The sequence below is a fragment of the Agelaius tricolor genome, unplaced genomic scaffold, assembly GCF_023055355.1.
Source record: "Agelaius tricolor isolate 1412-34295 unplaced genomic scaffold, bAgeTri1.0.p SCAF_9, whole genome shotgun sequence".
Classification (NCBI taxonomy): domain Eukaryota; kingdom Metazoa; phylum Chordata; class Aves; order Passeriformes; family Icteridae; genus Agelaius; species Agelaius tricolor.
The window spans coordinates 1840699-1864157 of NW_027269269.1; the positions used below are offsets into that span (position 1 = coordinate 1840699).

Genomic DNA, 23459 nt, shown 5'->3' on the forward strand with positions numbered 1-23459 from the left:
AGACAAGCTCTTGTATGGATTAAAAGTGGCTAAGGAAAAGTAATGTCTGCTAGCATCAGTGATGGAGGATAATGTGGAGAATGGATGGATGAATAAAAATGAAGGCAGTGTTCATTTCTGAGGATCAGAAAAAAACATTTACTTGGTAATAGGTCTGTTTGCACTTTCTCTCTTATCTATCTCCCAAACTGTTTCCTATAACACAAGGGCTTACCCTACTCATATCCTGAACTCACAGACTCTTGCAGTTTCATTTAAATGGAAATTATGATCCAATTACTCTCTGCACCTGTATTCCCATGTTCATTGCTGACTGAACTCAAGTCACAGGGCTGAAATGGTATTTACAACCCAGCCTGCAATCTTGGGGTGTCTCAGAAGTCACATACAGCTGAATTTGGTCAGCTTCTGCTAATGGCATCAGATAAACTCCACATGCAGGGTCAGATAGTAAAGAATACTGGCAAGAGGCACTGTATTACAGAGAACCTTGATTGTCTGATAAGCCCCAAATCCTGTCAACCTGTATTACTGACTGACACTGTCCTCTCAGGGTAAAGTCAAGATGCTCTGGTGCATTTCCATTCTAAATTTTTCTAAATTACTCCTGCTTCTTAGTATGGACAAATGGGCACTGGGGAGAGATGGTAATAGTTTTCAAATACCTGCAAAGAGGAAAAGACCCCACAACTACTCCAGATAAAAGAGGAAGCAAACTGCAACAAAGGGGGTTAGGCAAAACATTAGGGAACAATTTTAACTTGAAAATAGGTGATGCATTGGAGCAGCCCTGCTTTCAGAGGCTCCAAAATCTCATATCAAAGGCTTTTATAAATAGTTTTTCATGAACAGGTTAAATAAGGATACATCAGAAAGAATCCCATCCTGGGGCAAGAGATCATATGACCTTAAGTCATTAATTAACTTTAGTCCTTATGACTACTTTTAAAAATCTCTGCAGCATTCTAGGCTGCTAAACAGCTGCTACACTTCATTCTGACAATGACTGATTTTCAGTTGTCTCTGAACTTGCCCCTGTGCATTTTTTAAACTTCCACACTTTTCCAGGCTATTAAGGAGTGTCCTGTAGAAGTAATTACTCTCTCTTTCTTGTGACATCAAACATTTCTCCTTCCACCTCTTCTCGTGCCTTTCCCTCCCCTGTAATTCTGCCCAGGGTCATGCTGAGCTGGGCAGTAGCTAGGGAGAAAAAGGTATTAGAAGTGTTGTCTCCAAAGAGGTGTACACCAGGCCTTCAGAGAATCAAGATCTCTGCTGGCACATTTGAACACTGCCCAGGTTTTCAGAGCACAACGTGGTGGGGAAGGTCAAATCCAGACTGAATGGTGGGGTCTTCATGATGGAAGAAAATATCCCATTATCTTCCCCAGAACAAAACCAAAGATTTTTCAGGCATTTACAAGGTGGAGGAAGATAAAAAGATGAAAAATGAGAATTATTATTGAAAACGATTCTCTTTCTTTGGCAATGACATGCTAAACAACCTTTGCAGCTTTGCACAAGTCCCAGACTCCCTAGTCAGCCTTGTTGCAGGATAAAAAGACAGACCTCAAAGGGTGCTGTTGGAGCTTTGTAGGATCAGGTCAAAATGTTGCTCATTTTGTGATTTTTTTTTTTGTCTCAAAAAAAAAAGGTACCTTATTGGTGACAACAGTAAAGGGAAAGGAAAGAAAGTTCATACTTTACCTGAAGCATCAGGATGGTAGAGGCTGGGAGTACTTGTTATTTCTCCTTGCTGATGGAGACAGCTCCCTGAGGATCTTTGACTCGCAATGAGAATCCTGCTCTTGGCAGATGGCAACCTGGACACTGCACCCAGCCCTAGCTGTGGCTTCAGGATCATGGCAGATCGATAAAAGCTTGGTGACACCTCATAGTGGGTGTATGCTGGAGGGCAAAATTCATCTTTTGCAGGCCTTTCCCCAACCTGCAGAAAAATCATTAACACAGATATTACACAATAAATCAATAAACCCAGACAATATGGAGCTCCAAACTGCTTGTAAAGGCTAAATTTCCCTCCTTGTGAATCTGGTCCTCAGAGCACTGCAAGCTTTCAAAAATTTATGGTCTTACTATATGAATTGCTCTTCAAAAACATGTATATTACACTCTCAATAGGCAACTACATCCAAATAAAGAATTGATGCCTTCCCCAAAAGAAAATGGACAAATGGAAGACCTTCAATTAGTGAAAAGAGGGTACTGTTAAGTCATGAAAAGTTATATTATTTACACATGTAGATATACTAAGAGACTGTGTAAATGGAATTTTTGTTAGAAGTTATTTAAAATATTCTTGCCCAATTCTGGGAGAAGTTGGTTTTAACTTAGCTAAAAATAAAGCTGGAGGTGTTTAGGTACATTTTATCAGAGAAATTGTACTGCCAAATAATTTCTGTGACAAAAAAAAAAAAAAAAAAAAAGAAAGAACCCCCAGTATGTTCTCACGGAAAAATGTTCATTGTAATCTGTGCCCCTCTAATTCCTGGAAAGAGACCTTGTTGTGGATGTAAGCACATTTCTCTAACTTATGCTTTCAGAGGCCTGAGGAATATTCCAGATTGGAGCTATAAAACCCACATAGCCATGAGAATTGGAGAAAAAAACTATCAGATTTGCAAATGTGAAACTTTTGCTATTTATCACAAGTAGATGCTGCACTGCTATAATCAGTGTCAAATCTCTCAGTATTTTAATGGGCATTTACTGTTAGAAGAGCAGAGTCAGTCCCAAGCTGGAAGTGTTTCCAGCTCATAGCTGGCTCAGAGCACTGAACTTGCACTTGAGGAACGATCTGGTTCCATGATTCAGCCCTTGTGTCTTTGTGCATTCAGGCTGGGCTCTGACTCCCACTTTTCTGTGCTGCTTCGTGACTCAGGACAAGAGTGCAGAGTTTTGATCTCTCACATTTGCAAAAAACTGTTTGCTCTTCTGAGTAAAGTCCAACTTCTTCACCATTTTCTTATAAAATGCAATATCAACATCATGTATAAAGGACCTAGGAATATTTTTTCAGTCATCCCATTTAGGGCATGGGAAAAGAAAAAAAGCATAGGAAATAGGAAATCTGAAATAAATTTGTTTAAAAATTAATCAAAAAGTGCCACAGGCTACCTAGGAAGAAATGTAACTGCCAATTAATTAACTCTGCTGTAAGTTATGATGCATATAATATGCCAAATCAATTTCTATTTAGCAATTATAAGCATTAGAATATGCAGTTCAACATTGGCTATAAAAGCTTTGATCCTAGCTCCTTCAAGAGCTTTAATCCTAATTTAGCAAATCTTTAATATGCTAAGAGACAAGATTGGCCTTAAACTATGAAATATAGAAGAATATTTGAGGCCTTTGCACAGGAACTAGGAGGGCAGATGCAACAAACATTGAGCTTTATAGTTTTGCCCTATATTTTTCCCTCCATTTGCAGTCCTATTTCCTGCCATTAGATCTTTCTCTTTCCTTTTTTAATATACTCTTATGACCTATTTAAAGTTAGGATGCAGTTTTCTGCTGTATAATATCCATGATTCTGCAGATTTGGACTGCAGATGTCTGGCTTCTTACTTTCAGCTTCTAGATATGAGATTGTTTTTCTGGATAAGCCTCAGTTATCTTCTCTCCCCCTGATAAATTTATTTCTATCAGATTACACTATGCATACTATCATTTCATACTTAAATGAAAGTTAAGCACCAATGCCAAATATTTCAGTATGAGGAAAAGAGAAAATCTTTAAATACACAAAATAAGCATTTTTTATAAACTGGGTCAATTTATTCAAATCTTTTCTCACCCTATTTCTTTTTCTTTATTGACAGTATGCTAAGAGCAGCAGAGAAGGGCAACAAACATGGACACAAACCAAATCAATCACAAGCATAAAAGCTCTTCTCAAGGAAGGAGTCCTCAAGGAGAAGGACTTAGAATAAAATAATTTAGATTGGAAAAGACCCTTAAGATAATCAAGTACAACTGAATTTGCCCAAATATCTCTCAAGAATTAGATGCTATTTTTTGAAGATCCCAGTTTTGGAGGACATGAACTTGTTATGAACATGCAATTTTTTCCTTTCTATTTAACTGTGAATTCATGAAGTGCAAAATTCAACTGGTCTCAATAGAATTGTATAAAATTATTGCCATTTTAAAGCTCTTCAGAAAGATGTGAATTAATATGATCCCTGTTAGCACTCTGTACTAGGTTTTTGTACGATCTCTATTTCCTAGAGATAATTTCTAGGGAAATTATCTGTTGCAACCTGCCCACCAAGAAGGTCAGCCCAGAGTTTTCTTCTGTGGGGCTGTCTGCTCATTACCTACACACCTATGAATGGATTTGTTGAAATGAGCCAGAAAAGTCTGCAACAAATACTTTGAGCACACAGGAATTTCCACAGGCTGGGTATTCCTGAGCAGAGCTGGCAGCATGGCCAGCAGGTACGGATGCCCAACACTTTCCTTCATGTTCCTTTGTTTATAACATCATCAAACATTAATGCCTCCAGGAAGAATTTGCTTGTCAAGCACCTGCTTCAGGCAACTCTTTGGGAAAAGAGTTTGCAACATCAGTTCAGGCAGTTCAAATAACAGGATCAAGGGGAAAAAATTTTGGTTTGACTGTATATAAAACAACTCCCCCAAGTCCTTTTTACCTCAACAGGCTTTTTGTTTCAACAGACTTTAGTCCATCTTTGGAGCACAATGATGTCTGTGCAGGGGAACAGATCCCAAAAGGTACTTGAATGGGGCCAGCACAGTCTTGGTGAGGCAGGCAGGAGAGCTGGTGATCAGCAGACTTCCTTACAGACCCTCACCATGTCAGGGCTCTTGGCAGCAGCCATCAAACAGTGAGTAAAGTGGCCAGTGACCACTCTCTGACAGCACACAGACTGTACCTGTACAGGAAAACTCTCCCAGGCTGATCCATGCAGCAGCCTGGTCCTTGGCAGCAGCCTCTGGGTGAGCATGCTCTGGCAGAGCTGATCCTGAGCTTGGAAGCCTGCTCCCAGTCCAGCAGCCAACATGTTCTGAACCTTGGAGGACATGTCATTCCACTGTTCAGTTCACTAGGACAGCTACAGTCTTAGGGAGCCTGTAACTTGATTTGCCCTGTAACTTCCCACAGAGGCAATGGGAGAACAAAGAGCCCACAAACACCCGCTGATGCTGACTAGAAGAGGGTGAGGTCCACAATGAGATGGGGATCATGTTGTGATCAAGGATGTGGACAGCAGTGACCTGCCCTGGAAAAGGACTGGATTTCTTCAGCATTTTGCATTTCACCTTGAGAGGTTTTCTTTTCTTTTGCCCATTCAGCCTTAACTCAATTCCACTATGGCCCTCAGCACAGCTGGACTGCCTTCATGCTGGAGTTGGGATTTTTGTCTGAGCTGCCCTGAGTGGGCTTTGGCACAGGCAGCTCAAGAAGCCCTGCAGGCTTCCCTCTGCACAGAGACAGCCCTTGAGTATTTCTCATAAAGTTGTCCAGGCCTTTTCTTGGAGTCTCTTGCCCAAGACAGCACCTTCCTATTTCTTCTGTGCCTGGCACCCAGAGGGATATTTAATTGTTCCTACCACTTAGCTGAATGATGCTTAGAGATTACAGCTGTTAATACTATCATAGCTATACAAGGAGCTACAAAATGCTAATCAAAGCTCTCCAAAGACAATAGTGCATGTGTGAAATAGGTCAGCCTGGGATTTTTTTCTCTAACCAAGACAGTGGCCATCGTGCCAGAGTCTCCTTGTCTCCAAAACCTCTGAGTCTTCTACATTTTCTCTTCAGCTCAGTGATTTGGATATATTTCAATGCATCCTAATTGGTTTCTTTTGGATTACACATCACTCATCTGCTACTAACCCATACTGTGCACAGCTGCTCTTTTAAGCATCTGTTCACCTTCATGGATTGATAATTTTCCTTTCTCTTGATTCATACTGAACCAAATCAGGCCCCTTTGTATTCCTCCAGCTGGCAGGACAACCAGGTTATTGCTTTTAAGGTGGCAGTCCAAGAAAGCAGATTCCATCTTCTGCTATCAACTCCTGAATCCTGGCCTAATGCAAACCCATCATGCAAACCACAGTTTGACTTTTTCTTCTCAGTCTCTTCTCCAGTCAGTCCAGCTTCTCTGAAGAAGCAGTTTGCTTGGGTTCAGATATTGACTCTTTGAAATATTCACCAAAAGTAATATTTCTTGGAGGAAGAAGGGAAGATCATCTCCAGCTCATGTGTCCTACTTCTAACCCTAGTCTAGAGAAAATTACACTGCAGACTTGCCACAACCTGAATCCTTACCATGCTGAAATCAGTCCTCAGCAGTGCTCAGAAATCTGTCCTTTGTTCACTGATGTGTCTGCTGATCCTGCCTGATTATCTGAACCCCAGTTCTCACAGACACCTGTGGTCTCCAGAGGGTCCTGCCACCCTATAAACAGTCAAACAGCCAGTGCACACTCTGGGTCATTTTGGCTTTCATTCCATTGTCATGCATTCAACAGCAGTAACCTAGTAATTTTCCCTCACCTTACAAGGAAATTGTGAAAATATACTAATGATGGCTGGAATAGACAATCTGCCAAAGACTTAGGTAATTCACTCCCTGGACATAAAATACAAGGGACAGAGCTGAAAACTGAAGTTAAAGGAAAAAGGACAGCAAGTACTGTTCTTTCTGTGTTTGTGATAAGAAATAATTATAATCTTTGCTCACTTCAGTAGGTTTCTAGCTAATATGCCATAAGGGTCAATCTACACTCATACACAGTATCCTAATTTGGATATTTGCCAGGTTTTGACTGAGTCACTAAAATTTTTATTTTAATGCTGCTCCTTGGATCTATATTGTATGTAGAATGAGGTAGGGAGTAAAATAGCCTTAATAACACCACAAGACACAGAGCAAAAAAACATATCCTTTTTTTAAAAGACTGGTTCAAATAAAATCACTTGTGTTATCTTTAGTGTTTGTATGAAAAGCTTGGTTGTTGAACTACCTCAGGTCCCAAGCACTGGATGCAAGAGCACATGACAAACACGGCTTGCTCTTCCCTGTCCTTCCTCCACCTACTAAGCATGCTCATCCTTCCTCCACTGTGTTCATCTCCTAGCAGGGATTTTGGGAACCCAAGGCTCCTGCCCAGTTTAACAAGGCAGAAACACAGTGAGATATCTGGAACCAGAGGCATCTAGAGGGATTTCCATCACGTTTTGGCTGCTTAGGAAGGCTTTCTGGGGAAAAGAAGAAATCTTTTTTGAGGTGCAAGTCAGTGTAAGAAACAGCATTAAATCTTCTTTTGTATTATATGTGTAATCCAAAAAGAGCTCTGATGGTCCCTGGGTTTCCATACAGCTAAACAGAATGGAATTAGTGTAGACCTCTAGTGCTCTATCTTCAAAAACTTGCCAACTTTCCCATTAGGAAGGAAGAGTCTCTATGGGCAAATTACAATAATTTCCCAAAGCTATTCTTCAGGAAGCAAAAAAAAAAAAAAATTATTTATTCAATTCAGCATGTCTTTTTCTTTCTAAACATCCCTATTTATAATACTAGCAGGTGATCAATATGCTGGAAAATACTGGAAGAACACAGTAACAACTTCCAGTAACAGCTAAGATATCACAACAGGGTCACTGCCAGAAACAGTCAGGTAAGTTTATTCCTAATGATCACACATTGTTTTAGGATTTATTTCTTATTTAAGGCTTGAGAACTAACTTCTGGCAGCAGCAAATAAGTAAACAATCACCACTCGGCAGACAAAAGCAGCTGTCCAAGCTGCAGAAACTTACCTCCTGCAGAAACTTCTCGCTCATCGGACCGAAGTGATGACCTGGGGGCCTAATGCCTGACACTACTAGTCCAGAACCGAAGAGCCTTGGCTTCTGGAGGTCAGGTTTAAATTTGTCGTAGAGGACACCGGCGGGCTTTGGCTCCCCTCCGCTGGACGCCTTCTGCTCGGCAGGGACGGGCACACTGCACGCGGCACCGTCGAAGGGCAGCCCCGCCGGCGCGAACAAAGGGTCGAGCTGCTCCATCGAACGAGGGCTTCTCCTAATGTAGGTGATGATCTTAGGTCTCACAGGTTTGGGCCGGGGGATGGCAGGCTTCATCTCAACACCTTCTTCCAGCTTTTCACTGCAGTCACTGTCCACACCGGCCTTATCTGTGAGGGAGCCCTTGGGGTGGACCAGGATAGGTTTTGGGATGGCGCTGCTGCAAGCAGTCTTGATAGGCACTTTAGGGGATAAGTTTAACAACTGTGTGCTGTCAATGGGAGGTAGGACTGAGGAGGGTGACAATTTGTCATCATGAAGTGCATAAAGGTCCTTCAAATTACTGTTTGATAGTGTGGGCTGACCATTAACATCCGGCGTTGCCATTGGGCGCACAGGAGTTGGGACGCATAAAAAGACATCAGCCTTTGTTGGAATGTTACAGCTCTCTGGTGCTTCCTCTGGAGGCTGTTTCTCTACATTAGCTGTTTCTTTACTTGAATTGGAAACATTTGAGGTTTCCACATCACTGCTGTGACTGTCAGGTTGTTGGTTTGACACTGTCTCTGCACTGCGCGCTTTGTGATGTTCTGACGGATCAGAAGCAGGCACAACGGCATCCTCTGTGCTTTCTTTGACTAGCATCAGTTTATTCTCATTAACTTCCAAGGGCTTGCTGTCAGGTGGATTAATATCATGTATAGAAGATATCTGTTCACCAACTGTTTCAGTGCAACCTGTGTCAACTTCATGCAAATTTTTGTTTTTTCTCGGTGTCACTTTGATGCTGGATTTACTACTGCAGGTGAGTGGAAATATTGTTTCCATTTCCTCATCAGTAAAATATTCCTCACCAGCCTGGCTGGTTGCCCTGATGTCACTGTCATTGCTTCCTCTTCCTTCCCTACTGATGGCGATGTTATCATGTTGCAATTTATCATCAGGATGAGTTACTACCTGGCTTGACAATGGGTCCTCTACTTTATTATAGGTGTCATGAAAATGGGATTCTTGAATTTTTGACATGTCAGACCCAGAGCTTTTCTGTTCCTGCACTGCTGTATTTTCAGCTCTTGGACACCCCAGGAACTCTACCAGCATAATTCTCTCTATCTTTTGTGGATAAGTATTTTTATATTGTAGAGATGGTGCAGTCCTAAGCTCCAGTTTTTTGCTTTTATCACCCTGACCTAATTGTGCTTCTGATTTACTAGCAACCTCATTGAGCTTAACAGCTGAATGTTGAGAATGAGAAGTATGCAATGTGCTTTCAATGCTAACATTTGGTACATTTTCTGGTTTACTTGTTTTCTTGTTCCCTGAGGTAGATGGTGTGGAATAAAATACAGTCTTTTCCTCTGAGGTATTGTCAAGTGGACAAAACACCATCCCAAGAAAATGATCCGTGGATGTTTTTTGGGATTTCTCTGTACTTCCTACCAAGTGGTGAGACCTGTCAATGGAGTCCAATGATGCAGAAAGCAGACGTTTGCACGACACACGACCAACGCTGTCTTTTGCAAATGTTTCAGGCTGAGGAGAAAATTTACTTGGTCTTCCCAAAGAAAGCCTTTTTATTCTCTCCACCTCCACAGTCCTGGACATTTTTCCCTTAGGAATGTTCTGGGTGAAGTCAATATTACCTTTGGAGACAACCTCCAGGTTGGCATCATTTGTGCTACTTTTTAAATTGGACAGACTTTGTCCTCGGCTAATCCTGATATGCCTTGATATATCCTTAGCTTCAGTGGTCCTACAGTCTTTCCCCATTTCCCTGCTTGTGGTGGAGGGCAGCTTACTCTCCTGTGTACTGGTGTGACAGGTTCGAGAGTCTTTGAAGGTCAGAAGTTTATTCTGCTCTGTAGGCACATGAGTCACTTTCTCTGTTCCTCCAGAGTATATATTCCCACTCTCATCTGTCAAATCATGTTTCTTAACATCCCCATCAGTGGCTCTAACTTTTGTTACAATTTGGTTGGCATTGGTATCCCCAACATTCACTATGCTTTCGTTGTTGTTTCTTATTTCACTGCGGTTGTCGTGAAGCTGGGAATAACATGACTTGTTTGGAATTAGTGGAGCACTCATTTTGAAGCTTCAAGCTTTGACTGCTTTTTTTTTTCTTTTTGCCTTTTTTTTTTTTTTGGCAGTTCTAATTAATGAGAAGGTGTTTTTTCCTACCAGGTTAACTTTTATGCATACTTCACTTATATATATTTAAATTAGAACTGTTCAGTAGAAAATTCATCATCAGAAGGCTTGAAGTCTCTTCTCAGAGTCACATTTTTCTGCTGCTCAGTTGTCTTTTCTGCAGCTCCTGGACCTAGGAAATCTTTATGATGTGCTGTAGAGAGGTTCAACAAAAGCAAAATAGATCTGCCAAGTTCCCTCTGAATGAGAGCCAGTTAATCCAGCCAACCTAAGGGGAAAAAACCCAAACACAAATAAAACAAAAACCCAAACAGACAACATTACACTGATGTCAGAAATCATGCTAACTAAATTAAACTTAAAATCAACAGCACTCCCAGGTATAACCCTAGGACAGAGTGTTTTCAAACACTTTAAATGCTGTTTCAATTACACTTTTGCTCCCAGCAAAAGTTCTTAGTGTAGGACAGATCTCTGACTCAAGAAGTTACACAGCAAAAACTGTCCTGGTTAGAGGAGTGGTTGTTACTGTTTTTAAGACACATAGGTTTACAACTGAAAATAGACAAAAATAGCGAGGTGAGGATGGGATCCAGTCTTGAGGGTCTAAACATTTGCCTATTGCTTCAACAATTATTACACCAAGAGTGGCTACTGAAGCATTTAAAGCATCACTGTACAGATTAGTCATCAATAATAAAATTCCAGGTCCACAGAAGTTGTTTATGGGTTTCTCTCCTTGCCTTGTAGAAATCACTGCTGTTCTTGCACCAACACCCCACCCCCTTCAACATTTCTTAACCAGATCTATAGATTCCAAGAAAGCAAAAGCTATGGCTGGAGGCCTGCAAAGAAAAGTTCTATTTTTTCTCAGACAGATGAATGTGTGTATTTTTAAATATAGAGAATTCTACACCAATCCCAATACAGTGCATCTCTTTTTGGCTCCCTCACATGTTTGGCTTTGGGAGCCCAGATTTTGTCTTCTATCACCTCCAACAAGATGAAGGTGAGATTTCTGTCTGTTTCATGCCTAAATTCACTCTCTGAGATATTTCTTGCACCCTGTGTGTTCATACCCTTCATCATAAAGAAACATGGACACTGGAAACTGTAACATGCTCCACATTTCCCAGAAGCTGGAATTCAAAGCACTTGTGATACTCCCAGCTGTGCTGGGTTTCTAGCCAGGGGCTCACAGGGGCACTAATTAGAAGTGCAGAATAAGTCCAGTGCTCTGTCTACAGTATCTGGGTGCCAGTCTGGATCCCTGTGTTCACTGAAAGCATCTTTACACACAGTGTGCAGAGAGACCATGCTGGTGTGCTTCAGAGACCAGACCAAGCACTTTGGCTTAACGTTGCTAGTACAAATTTATTAACATGAAGGTCAGGAAAGACCTGGCCCCTCTCAAACACAGGGCTCTGCTCAACCTCAGGATGCTGCCAGTTGAGACTAACCCCTTAAAGCTGACAAGGATGGACTCTATGCACCCAGCATTCCAATTTCATCTCTTCTTGTGGCATCCAGCCTCAGATTGGGGATGTCAAAGACTTGAAGAATCTACTACATTCTTACAATTAACACCCATACAATTACCCAAAGATATTTTCTTTTTTTGCAGAATACTGCCTGCTTAACTTTGTAATGTCTTGTATGACTACCATTACAATAACTACACAGCTTGTAAATAATACAAGGTTCTGCTATAGAACATACAAGACTCCTACTAAATTAATATAAAAATATAATGTATTTTCCTATTAGGGAATACAAACTTTGGAGCTTGGTTCAGTCAATGTGTTGAACATTTACATATTGTGATAGGCCCATTTGGAAGTAAGATACATGGTTTTGTGTTACATTTGGGACCTTAGATTTGATCATTCTTCTGTAAATAGCTGCTATTTAAGAAGCTTTGGCTTGGGTTTTCTGCAAGACAGTTTATTTTAAATGGCACTGTCCAGACTCAACTTCACTATGCTCTTTGGAGTCAGTGAGATGAAAAGACTCAGCTGTGTCTGGATTCTGCTGGCTCTTCCTCTATGTTTTATTACTCACCTCTCTTGACTGATGTTGGCTGACACACACACATCTGAAGTCACTCCCTGCTGTGCAGGAATGCTCTGAGATGAGAGGGACATGAACCTCCTAACTTCAGATGCCCTCCTCAGAACAGGAGAAGGGAGTAAGAGGAGTCTCAAGTCCAACAAAGACAACACTACATCACTTAGCAGCATATCACTAGGGACTCTGGACAAGAAACATGTCTGCAATCTTCAAGACTGAACTTGGCATGTGTAAGGATTTATATGGATGAAATTTTCTTGATACTGTATAATGTAAAAATATCCCCTCTGAACCACTGAGAGTAGAAAATGAAGTCATAGCTCTCCAAGTCACAGCGTCTTGGCAGGATCTATAACTGTATTTGTGGAAAAAAAACCAAAACAAAAACCCTTTACAAAGTGATGTGAACAAGCTAGAGAGTGGAACAAAATTATATCCACCAGACTATGTTTAGCTATGAATCCCACAGGGAGAAGAAAAGTTCAAGGAGCCAGAAACACAATTAAATACTTCTGTTCAACTCCAGCCATATCAGGTTCCTTCTAAGATGTCTATCTCTTATGAGACTCTATTTTAAACCTGAGCCCATTTAATGATGATCTAGGAAAGAAGCCTACAAGAGTTTCTTCCCATCTGATATTGCAGTTCCTCCGCTACACTCCAAGTTACATTTGGCCAGCAGGTCTCACCCTAACCTCTGGAGACATCAGGAGGAAGGAGAAGCTGAGCTGGATAATTTTTGCCCCAGGACATGCAGCAGGGACTGCATCAGCAGACCTCAAGTTTGTAGAATAAAACTGGCTGGAAAAAGAATGCAGCAGCCTGCTTCTGAATAGTAACAGCAGTGGGTTTTTTGGTTAAACAAGCAGCATAGAAATATTGTTATCCTCAATAGGAATTGAAAAAAGAAAAATTGTGAAGAATTCCACAATATTGGTTGTTCTGTTTTCAATTTGCCACGAAAATAGAACAGCGATAATTATGAGATATGCAAAGGAATTATCAAAGCACGTGTACAAATAAAAATGGGAAGAAAGAAATAAAACCTGAAACATGTTGAGAATTTTGCTTCCTCTATAAACATTTCCTAATACAGGCTGTTACAGCTGCTTACCCATCCCAGTACTGAGAGTCTAAACCCAGAATATTTACAGCAAGATACACCAAAAACATCTGGGTGTTCTGGTAACACCGTGCATGGCTTAGACTGATTGCTCTTTCAGTACCATGTGTATGAGAAGCACCTGAACACTTCATTTACCATCTGCCACTGAACTGATGCCTCTTGCTACTACCATAAAGCAAAACAAAACAAAACAAAAAAAAAAACCCAAACAACAGAAAACAATGAGTTTGTAAATTGCTGGGGCAGAGCCAGTAGCCTGTGAATGGTCAGCCATGGGCCAACAATCCCTGTCAGCCGCCCACTCCTGCAAGGCAAAAGCTCTCAGCCCAATGGGGTAGTGGGTTGTGCTGCCCAAGAAATAGGGTTACACGGGCAGGTTGTTCACCTGGAGCAGAGAGGGTTCCAGGTAGACCTCATTGCAGCCTTTTAGTACTTGACGGGAGCTTATAAAATGGAGGGAAAATTACTTTTTACATAAGCAAATATTCACAGGACTAGGATAAATGACGAGAGATTTAGATCAGATATTAGGAAAAAATTCTTTACTGAGAGCGGTGAGGCACTGGAATACGTTGCCCACAGAAGTTGTGGTTGTTTCATCCTTGGAAGTGTGCAAGGCCAGGTTGGACATGGCTTCAAACAACCCCATCAGTGGAAAGGGTCCCTGCCCATGGCAGGGGGTTGGAACTAGAAAATCTTTAAGGCTCTGTTCAACCCAAACTCTATGATTCTATTATACATGGGGGGAACCTGTGCACCAGCCCACTTGACAATGACTCAGGGAGCAATCAGGAGGCCTGATGGGGTGTTTGTCCTCACAGAAGGCAGCTATGACTGCTTGATCACAACTCAGTTCAAAGCACAAAGTGAGAAATCTCCAGCCATTTTCCTCAGAGGCTATCATGAGATCAAGAGCTCCAAGTTTTTAAACTCCCGGAGCATCCTGGACAAGGGCTGAGCACAATCTCCAGCTCTGCTGCCCTCTGCACAAGCAGCACACATCCAAAGGATGAGAGTCTTGGATGCATTACAATACCCACAGATCTCCTGCAGAAAAAGACCCTCAGGAAGAAATCTTGGCCCACGAGAAAGACACTGCTGTTGTCTGACCAGTGCAGTGATGCAGGGAGATGGAGGAAAGCAGATGAGGGATATATTTGCATGAGGTGGGAAACAGATGTGGTTTTACAGTTACTACAGAAAACGGAACAGATGCCTCCTGAAATGCACAGTTGTCCCAAGAAATGCCACTGGGGAGGATTGGCAAACCAGGCAGAGCTTCACTGAGGCCTTCTCTGGCAGACAAGATACCACCACATGCAATGCCAGCCCTGCAGGCTGCCAAGAGCTGAGCCCACAGATGAAACAAATACAGCACTGGATGGAAAGGAGGTGGGAATATCTCCTTGGGAAGCCCAAATCTTCATGAAGAACTATTTCTGATGGTGACAGAAGCTGAAAGCTGATAGCAGGATATTAAAAACAAAGAGCCAATAAACCTTTTGGAGTGGGTAACATACAATTGGAATTAATTAAAAGTGGTAGAAAAGTGCTCACCCAGGCATGTGATAATTTTGTTAATGTGATTTGGAAGGGTGAGAACTAAAGATTTGGATACAGTCCCCGACAGCTTCTATTCATAACAAAGCAGACACAGCTGTTTGAGGAAATTACAGCATAATCTCATCTTTGGCAGGTCCTGTGGAAATGTTGCTGTCTGTCATGAAGAGGACAGTACTTCAGAGAGACAACTTTCTGCCTGACAAGCAATTAGAACATAGGCAAAGAAAAGATGATAGAGCAAATCTATCAAATTTTTACACACTGGAAAGTGGCAGGAGGGCAGTTCTAATTCAAAAGTAAAACTGAAATTATTTGAAGATATTAAAAGCTTTTGTAGAGTGCAGCTCTGTAGCATTTCCAGAATTTCCATGTTTTAGTGTGTCTAATGTCTCTATAGTCAATAATTTTTAATGATTTCATTATTTACATGATTGCATATTTTATACCTTTATAAGTACAATTATAAAAACTGAAGATAGAACAACTTATGGTTTCATAGGCCAAGGCAATTTTTTCTGGTATACTTTAATTTTTATTCAATAATAAAACAGATTTCATTTTATCAAAATAATTAATAAATTTATGCTGGTCTATCAAACCAAATCATCAATCAATCAAGGGTCCACCTAATCAATTTATGCTGGTCTATCAAATTTTATAAAAATTATTATGAGCAAAACAGACTTCAAACATTTGCCATATTTAGCTTCAACATTTTCTAAATCAAACATTTTCATTTTCAGTTCCAAATAATATTTCAAATTTACTTCATCTTGCCAAGATTTTCAAATGGCAAATCAGGTAACACAGAAAGGTTATTTTTATTTTCCTAAGTAACAGGGTGATAACAAGCCCAGTGGAGAACTCCTGGTTCTTGCTTTCACTAGACTTAGGATGAGCCATTTCTTTTTGGCTCTCTTCCCTGTATTTCCAGAGAGATTTTTGGGTCAAGCTTTCAGTAATACAATTTCCTTATACAACACACCTGAGAGATCCCCTGGAAGCAGCATCACTTCCAGTTTGCTGGAAATCACCACAACATGCAACACTCCTGAAAGCACGGCCAAAGGTAGAGGTGCTAAAGCAAGGTTGTCCCTTCACCTTCCCAAAGGAGGGGACGTGCCAGCACGTGAAACAACAGGACTGAAAAATAAGCTGCCAGCATGAGACTCCAGGCCTGGAGATCACTGCAGCAGCTGGCGGTGCCATGATGTGTAATTGGCTTGCAAGTGCAACTTTCCTTTCTGAATACACTGAAAAAAGCCCGAAGGAGATGTTCCCTGTTAGAAGCACTTCCATGCATCCTCAGTTGCCTGTGTATGGCAGCTGGAGGACACCAACACAGTGGATGGAGCAAAGGGAGTGCACTGCTTCTCCTTTGGCTGAACACCCCTCTTTAGCACTGCAGTGGTTTATCTCACAGGCCCTACTGAGGATGGAAACAACCACAACCAAGTGCTCTTGGCTAAAGAAACCTGAGTTTTCATGGTCATCCTGGGGAACACACCCACAATTTTTCCTGCCATGGCAGTGGCAATGGCAATGCGAGAGCAGAAATTTTTGTACAGCTTCATAGTTTATCTCCAGTTACTCTGTGGGGTTCAGTATGTCTTCAATGAAAACTTATCAAAACCCTTTCCAAATAATGTATATCATTTTATTTTCTTAAGAAACTTGTAAATGTATGAGTTTGGTGGGGGGGGGGAGGTTTGTCAAAACTGCATTTTGTAATATAATACTCTAAAAATTTATCACCTGTGAGGGATGAATTCCCAAAGTACATTATATGGAAAGTATCCTGCTGACTGCTATTTCAAAGGAGTACAAGATTTGGGATTAAAGATTTTCATTATCAAAACTGACAGATTATTTTCACTATTAACATCAATCAAGTCTCCACCAGGCATAAGCCTGAATAGTTGTTTTTCAAGACTTCTTTATTTTTACATTTCTACTTGCTTTCAAATATTGACTGTTGGATAAGACAACATACTCTGATATAAACAATCCTATTAATTAGTTATCTCCAAAAAGGCAGAAGTCTGTCTTAGCAATGGCAACCAGGAGGCTGATTGATAATCACAGCAATTAACCTTTGAAAAAATATCTGATTTTATTTTAATTCCAAATTAAATTTAATTCCAAGCACACCTGGCTAAAGGTTTAGGAACAGCTCATACTTTCTGGGGCCCAATGCTGTTCAATTTGAGGAAAGAAAAACAAGCAGCAGAACCTCAGGGAAAGCCACTGTGAAGACAGTATCAGATAAGGGCATCCTGGCTTTTTAAGTAGTATGAGCTGGTAAATCAAGCAAGGCAAGACCTCAGCCCAAGCCATGTGGATCTTTATTGCCACAGCCATGAGCAAAACACAGGCAGCACAAGGAAAGCTCGAATCAAAAGCCCAAAGGAGAGAAAATTTTCCCTTATCACCCCAAGGCACCATAAAGCAAATGAAAATGGCAAGAAGGAAAGCAGTAAAGAAGTTTTCTTGGACAAAAAATACAGTCAAGGCAAAAACTGATTCCTCCCAAGCAAGTGCAAACAAACGGAAGAAAAATTATGTATCAAATCAAGTCCTGCTGCCACAGTGCAGCCCATCTGTTACATGCTGAGACATTACCCAGGGGTCAGCCCCAAACAGGAGGCATGGGGACAGCCCTCTGCACTCTTTCTTTTGCCCACATGCCAGCAAGGGCACCACACATGCCCCACTGCACCCCTGAGCACTCCTGGGCACGGTGCCACTGATGGAAACAGGAGATTGCAGTGAAGGTGAGAGAGGCACCATCAGCTCCTACTGCTCTCTTTCAGAACAGAGGGAGCAGCAAAGGGATTCTGCCCATCCTTTCTGGTGCCTTCGCCTCCCAGAGACCAGCCAGAAACTTTCTATGTCCCTCTCTATCCAAAAACATGAACTGCAGTTCATCATAAAATCTGCAACATCTGGATGGTGGATGCGTGGGGCCCCAAAACACTGCCTAATTTATTTCTGTGCAGCACAAAATCTTGACACAGAAAGGGGATTGTGAAATGTTTCCAAAATGATCATTGTTTTTTTTGCTAAGACTGCTAAATCCTTCCTGGCTTCCAAAAAACATCTGGGAGACAGAAATAAATAGATTTAGTTGTAACACTCAAACATGAAAAAAAAAAAGTTCATAAATTTGCTTCCTATTGAGCAAAAAACCCAGAAACTCAGAAGCTTTGTCTACTCCAGCAAATTTACCCACTGCTGATAAAGCAGTTACAGCTGATACTGAACTCAGTTTTAACTTCGAGTGTAGCCAAGGGTAAACTGTCTTTCCACACAATTTCTTGAATTCTACTGAATTCAACAGCAGGTAAATGTGTCAGTTCTCAACTGAATACCTAAATATGAATTTAGAACCCTAATTTCAGATTGCTAGGTTTGCACATTTCAGTTTGAACCACAACCAGCTCTGTAATGCTGTCAAATTTCAGAAATGCTACTGCAGTCAAAATTTCTAAACATTACTGCAATCCATCAGTAAAAACTGAAACAAATGTGAAGCATTATCAGAAAATTCTGCTCATTTGCTTTAACCTCAGTAAAAAACATTTTTGATAATTTGACCCATATTTCCAAAATGCCACTGTATTTCCAAAATACAGATCAAACATTGAGATTGGGAAATCTACATTTCCAAAATGTAGAACAAATTGTGACTTGTGACTATAGACCTAAGGGAAGGAAAAAACTGCTGTTACTTTGTTTTAAAAAGCAGTGTCAGAATGAAAACTGTGTTAAAATCCAGACTGGGCACTGGATTTTACCAGAGTAGCCTGGTCACAACAGTTACTACAACCAACTGAAGGGCATCTCAATGTGGTTTTATTCAGGCTCAGTAAAGTACATAAAGTAGGTTTCCAGGTGTAACTCCAACTATTAGTAAGGTAGGAGGAACGTATGCAATTATTCCACTCAGGCCACTCTGACTGAGAAGCTGGAATTTCAGATGCCCACCTGCACCACACGTCTGTGGAGGCCAAGGGCACAGGAAGGAGAACTGGCAGGGGAGTTCTCACCTGAGAGCACAGAAGGCAGAATGCAAAATCTTAATATTCAGAAAGGTGAAGCACAACTAATGCATTATCCTCCTGCTGCTACTGATCCTGAAAGTGTACTACAAGCACTCCACAGCCAGCACTGCTCTGTAAACAATTAAATTTGCTCCACTTAAAAAATTTTGTGTATGTGGCTCAAAAACACTTAGAACAAATTGTCTGTCAAAAGATTGCACCCCCATTTTCATAAATTAACAGAAATTAAATTCAGCTACAGCACTCTATCACCATGCATTCCAATCAGAAAGGCTTGTGCACTTAGGGATTGTTTTCCCTATTGTATTTTTCAACATCAAATTTATATACAATAAAATTACAGGATTTAATAGCTTTTGTTTATTTTTTTAATGCTGTTAATTGTCATCCAAAGTTGTGCCCCAGGCATCTCCTGTACCTATCAGATACAGATCAGCTGAAAACCAGCAAGCCCCCACCTCCTCAGCCCGAAGAGAAAGGGATGTTTTGAGTTCAATATTTCAACTTGCAGTAATCCCACTCTGCACTTACCCCAACCATACACTTGTTTTCCCTCCCTCCTTGTGAAGTTGGGAAGAGGTTCAGGCTTTGAAGCATGTACCAAAGAGCTGGGCTTTCAAGGCAAAACACTGAAATCAGGTTAAAAAAAAAACCCGGGGTGCTGTAAAGGAAGCACCTGCAAATTCCCTTCCTTATTCATCCAGTTTGACTGCATCTGCAAACTGAAGGAAGAAGGATGTGGTCTCCCAAGGAACTGCTCAAGACTTTCCAGCTTTGCTGGTGGAGCTGGCTGGGGGATGAGTGCTGGTGGAGGACAAGCTGAACATGAGTCAGCAGTGTGTTCTTGCAGCAGCCAAGGTTAACCCTGTGCTGGCCTGCTTTAGCCAGAGAGTGGCCAGCAGGTCAAGGGAGTGACCCTGCCCTCTGCTTGGCGTGCATGAGGCACCTGGAGCACCGTGTCCACGTGTGGGGCCTCAGGCTGCTGAGGATGAAGAGGATCCACAGAAGGGCTACCAAAAGGGTTACAGATCTGGGGCATAAAAAGCATGAATACAAGGCCAAGGGGTCGGGGTTGTGTTAGCCTGAAAGATTGGAGCATGGGAATGACCTAATAGCTTCTTCTCAACTGCCTAGAAAGGGGAATAATAGAGAAGGCAGAGCCTGACTCACCTCCTAGGTGTTCAGCCAAAGGAAAAGAAGCAGAAAGAAAATCAGGCTGCAATAAGGAACATAAGAGGAATGTAAGAAATGTAAGAGGGAAAAAATGTTATAATGACAGAGGTTATAATGACACTGGCACAGATCGCCCAAAGGGGTTATACAGTCTCCATCCTTGGAGGCTCAAAAGGGTTCTGAGCATTCTGACCTAAAATTGGTCCAGTTGTGAGCATGGCTTGGAGTAGGTGAAATCAGACAGAATTTAGTCCATAATTTTTAATCAATTTTTTCCATGTTCTGACAGCAGCAACTTCAAAGGGAGAGAAATTCCTTTGGCAAGGACACACTGCTGGAAATGCCTCTGAAAAAGACACAGTGGGGCCTGAAATTATTATTTTTATCTGCAATAAAGTGAATTTTGCCCAAAAACAGTACCCTGAAAATGTAGCAGCAATTATTTGCTCAGCACTACAGGAATGGAGAAGAATGACCTGTACAGTAAGGCTACTTTGCAGTTAAAAGCCCCAGTTTTGGGTTAGAAGAAGCAATAATGCTGGAGCCACCAAGGATGTGGCAGAGACAGGGTACCTAACATTTACCAGTGAGTTACAGTAGCTCAGGTAAAACTGGCAGGCACAAGTTCTCAGCCAACAGGAGAATACAATCCTTCCTCATGCCACAATATTTATTATTAAATCTGTTGAGTTTTAGGTTGGCTCTATCTCTCCTGGCCAAGGCACTTCATTGTGTGGCCATGGTTAGACGACATAAAGTAAGGAGACAAAATGAAAGTGACCCCTATAAGAATATACTCAGTGTGGGTAAATCAGTACTACTTTGTTAGGGAGTGCATTTTCTAAAACTCAGAAGATCATTCAAAACACAAGTTTCATATATCTAAACCCTAAACTATTCATTGCAAATAGCTGTCCCAGGATTCTGCTAACTCTTGTAGAGAAAAAACTGAAGCTAAAAATGGCTCTTTACTCTAAATACCTTCCCTGCTGAACCTGGTATGTGAGTGCTACACTTGAGATCCTTTTTCACTCAAAAGTGTCAGAGAAATAGGACAAGAAATTCCCTCTGTTTGACATCTGTGACATTTTTGTCAGTGAATTATTACTGCCAGAAAATTATAGTGCCTATTTGCTTCATTATGTTAAATTAATTGTTCTCCCAGTGACATACAGACAAGAATAGACTCAGCTGCTCAAATTCACTTTGGTGGAGCAAGTAAAAGTTTTAGGTTAGTTACTGGCATGATGGTGTGAGAGCAAGAAATGGTCTTGACTATGCAAGTGCTGCTCAGCGATAAAGAAAACATCCCTGAATTATGAACACTGTTTCCAGCACAGATCCAAAACACAGTACCACATTAGCTGCTGTAAAGAAAAATATTCAAGCCAAAAGCAGCACACAAAATTATGTTAAAACTTCTTTTATTCTACCTGAATCAGCACCACATTGCTTCAATTAAACCCTATATTCTAATAGAGTAACAAATCCCATGCTGTAAGGGTAATTACACACGTTACTGAAACAGAGGTCTTTTCTATCAGGAAAATAAGCAGAAAATCAAAAGGAACTGAAGAAATAAGGCAGACCATTTCAATCTGTAAGAAGGAGAAAAAATTGTACTACAACCAACTCTGCCACTTGCAAAATGTGTGTCTTAAGCTGAATAAATATTTAGTGATGACTAATGAGTAATACTGCAAGAATGCATAGCTGGACATGGCCAGGCTTTGGTCTGAGCTGCAGCAGGGCTGTCATAACACCCACCTGCCCTTACCCCCTTCACTTATATGGGTAGCATTAAAACTAAAGGACTGCTCTTCAAAACAGAGAACTTACCTGTGACACCAGTATAGCATCATCTACTTTCAGCAAGTCTGTGGGATTCTGCCTTTCATTCTCCCAAAGTAAAGAAGTCTCAGTGATCCAAAGTTGCCCTTTTTTTTTCTTTCTTAGTTCCTTCAGCACCCCAGAAAAAAAAAATTCCAAATAAAATGTCTACTCTTGGCTTCCTTCAGCCTCATAATCCACAGTGCACCAGTAGCCAAGTAGTCAGTAATATTCCCACACTGTGTCCTTAACTGGAAAGATACTGTAGATGTTTGGAAACAGTTACAAAAGAAGACAGCCCTGGAAAACAGCAGACAACAATTTACCTACATGCTCTCAAAGAACTACAGAAGGAATGTATTTGAACTAACTACTGTATTTTCAAATTCATTCTGAGTACTTCTAATATACATAAAAGTATTTTAGAGTGTTAGGCAGATCACAATACAACCCTCAGAAGTAGAAATGTTGCACTAATGGGAAAACTAAAGATTGCTTTTCCTTGAAACTGCAGAGATCTGCACGTCACGTACATCTCTGAGCATGTCAATGTTTCAGTAAGAAATTGTGGGTCATCAAGAAAAACACAAGATAAATGTTTAGTAGGAGAGCAGTATCCCATAATTAACCTCTGCATGCCAGTAAGGTTCATCAAACATTGTACCTAAATTTTATAAGGAGACATGGAACTATTATTAGATGTTTCTAAGAACATTTTAGACAAACCTTAGGATTTATGCAATTCTAGATTATCTTGCCTTGAAGAGGAGTGGATAATGTGACCTCCCTCCCAATCTTATTCTGTAACTTATCTGTGAAACTTTGGGAAAAAGCAATAAAAAAACCTAATATATGCAACATGGATAAATAACGCCTATGGGAACTATAAACTCCTGTCCAGCAAATGCTTCCATACATGCTGAACTTTATTATCTTAAGTCATCTTACAGATGTCAAGGGGATGACTCAGAGCAGTAAAGTTATGGACATGCCACAGTGTTTGCACTGTGAGTACAATAACTCTCACTTCTGTACAGCATGAGGAAAGATGACTGTTCACACTTCTATGCTGCCTCTTCAAGAGCTTCCAAATAAAAATAATTAATGTCTGGAAACATCTGGCTAGAGAAGAGCTCTGGTAGTTTGTACAAGAAACACTTGTAGGATTCTGGACATAGAAAAAGTGATGGGGCAATGAATCAGTAAGTTTGTAATGCATTTGCACATTCATTTGGAGGGTATGGAGATGGAATAAGAAGGATCTAGTGTCAGAAGCTCCCACTTTTGCAGTCAGGATGTCTTGACACCAAATGTTTTAGGATACTGGCACATTTTTGCCATGATCTATAAAAAGACCTTAATATTATCAGTCTAGAAGTGAAGTGTTTTTGTTCAATATTACAGGATACTTCTATACAGGTAACAAATGGATGAGTCGATGATTTGTGGATATAAATCC

The 23459-nt window shown here is 40.9% G+C and overlaps 1 protein-coding gene across 4 annotated transcripts in view; it reads right to left on the reverse strand.

The window, feature by feature from the left end:
* The window catches only part of MTUS2 (microtubule associated scaffold protein 2), a 263855-nt gene that overhangs the window by 150347 nt on the left and 90049 nt on the right, over positions 1-23459 (reverse strand). For all 4 annotated transcript variants that reach the window (XM_071433978.1, XM_071433977.1, XM_071433980.1 and 1 more), the window contains 2 exons: positions 7820-10442; positions 1708-1948 (listed from right to left, as the gene is read on the reverse strand). In XM_071433978.1, coding sequence (XP_071290079.1) covers positions 1708-1948; positions 7820-10111 — 2533 coding nt within the window. In that variant the 5' untranslated portion in view covers positions 10112-10442. The remainder of the gene's footprint in view (positions 1-1707; positions 1949-7819; positions 10443-23459) is intronic.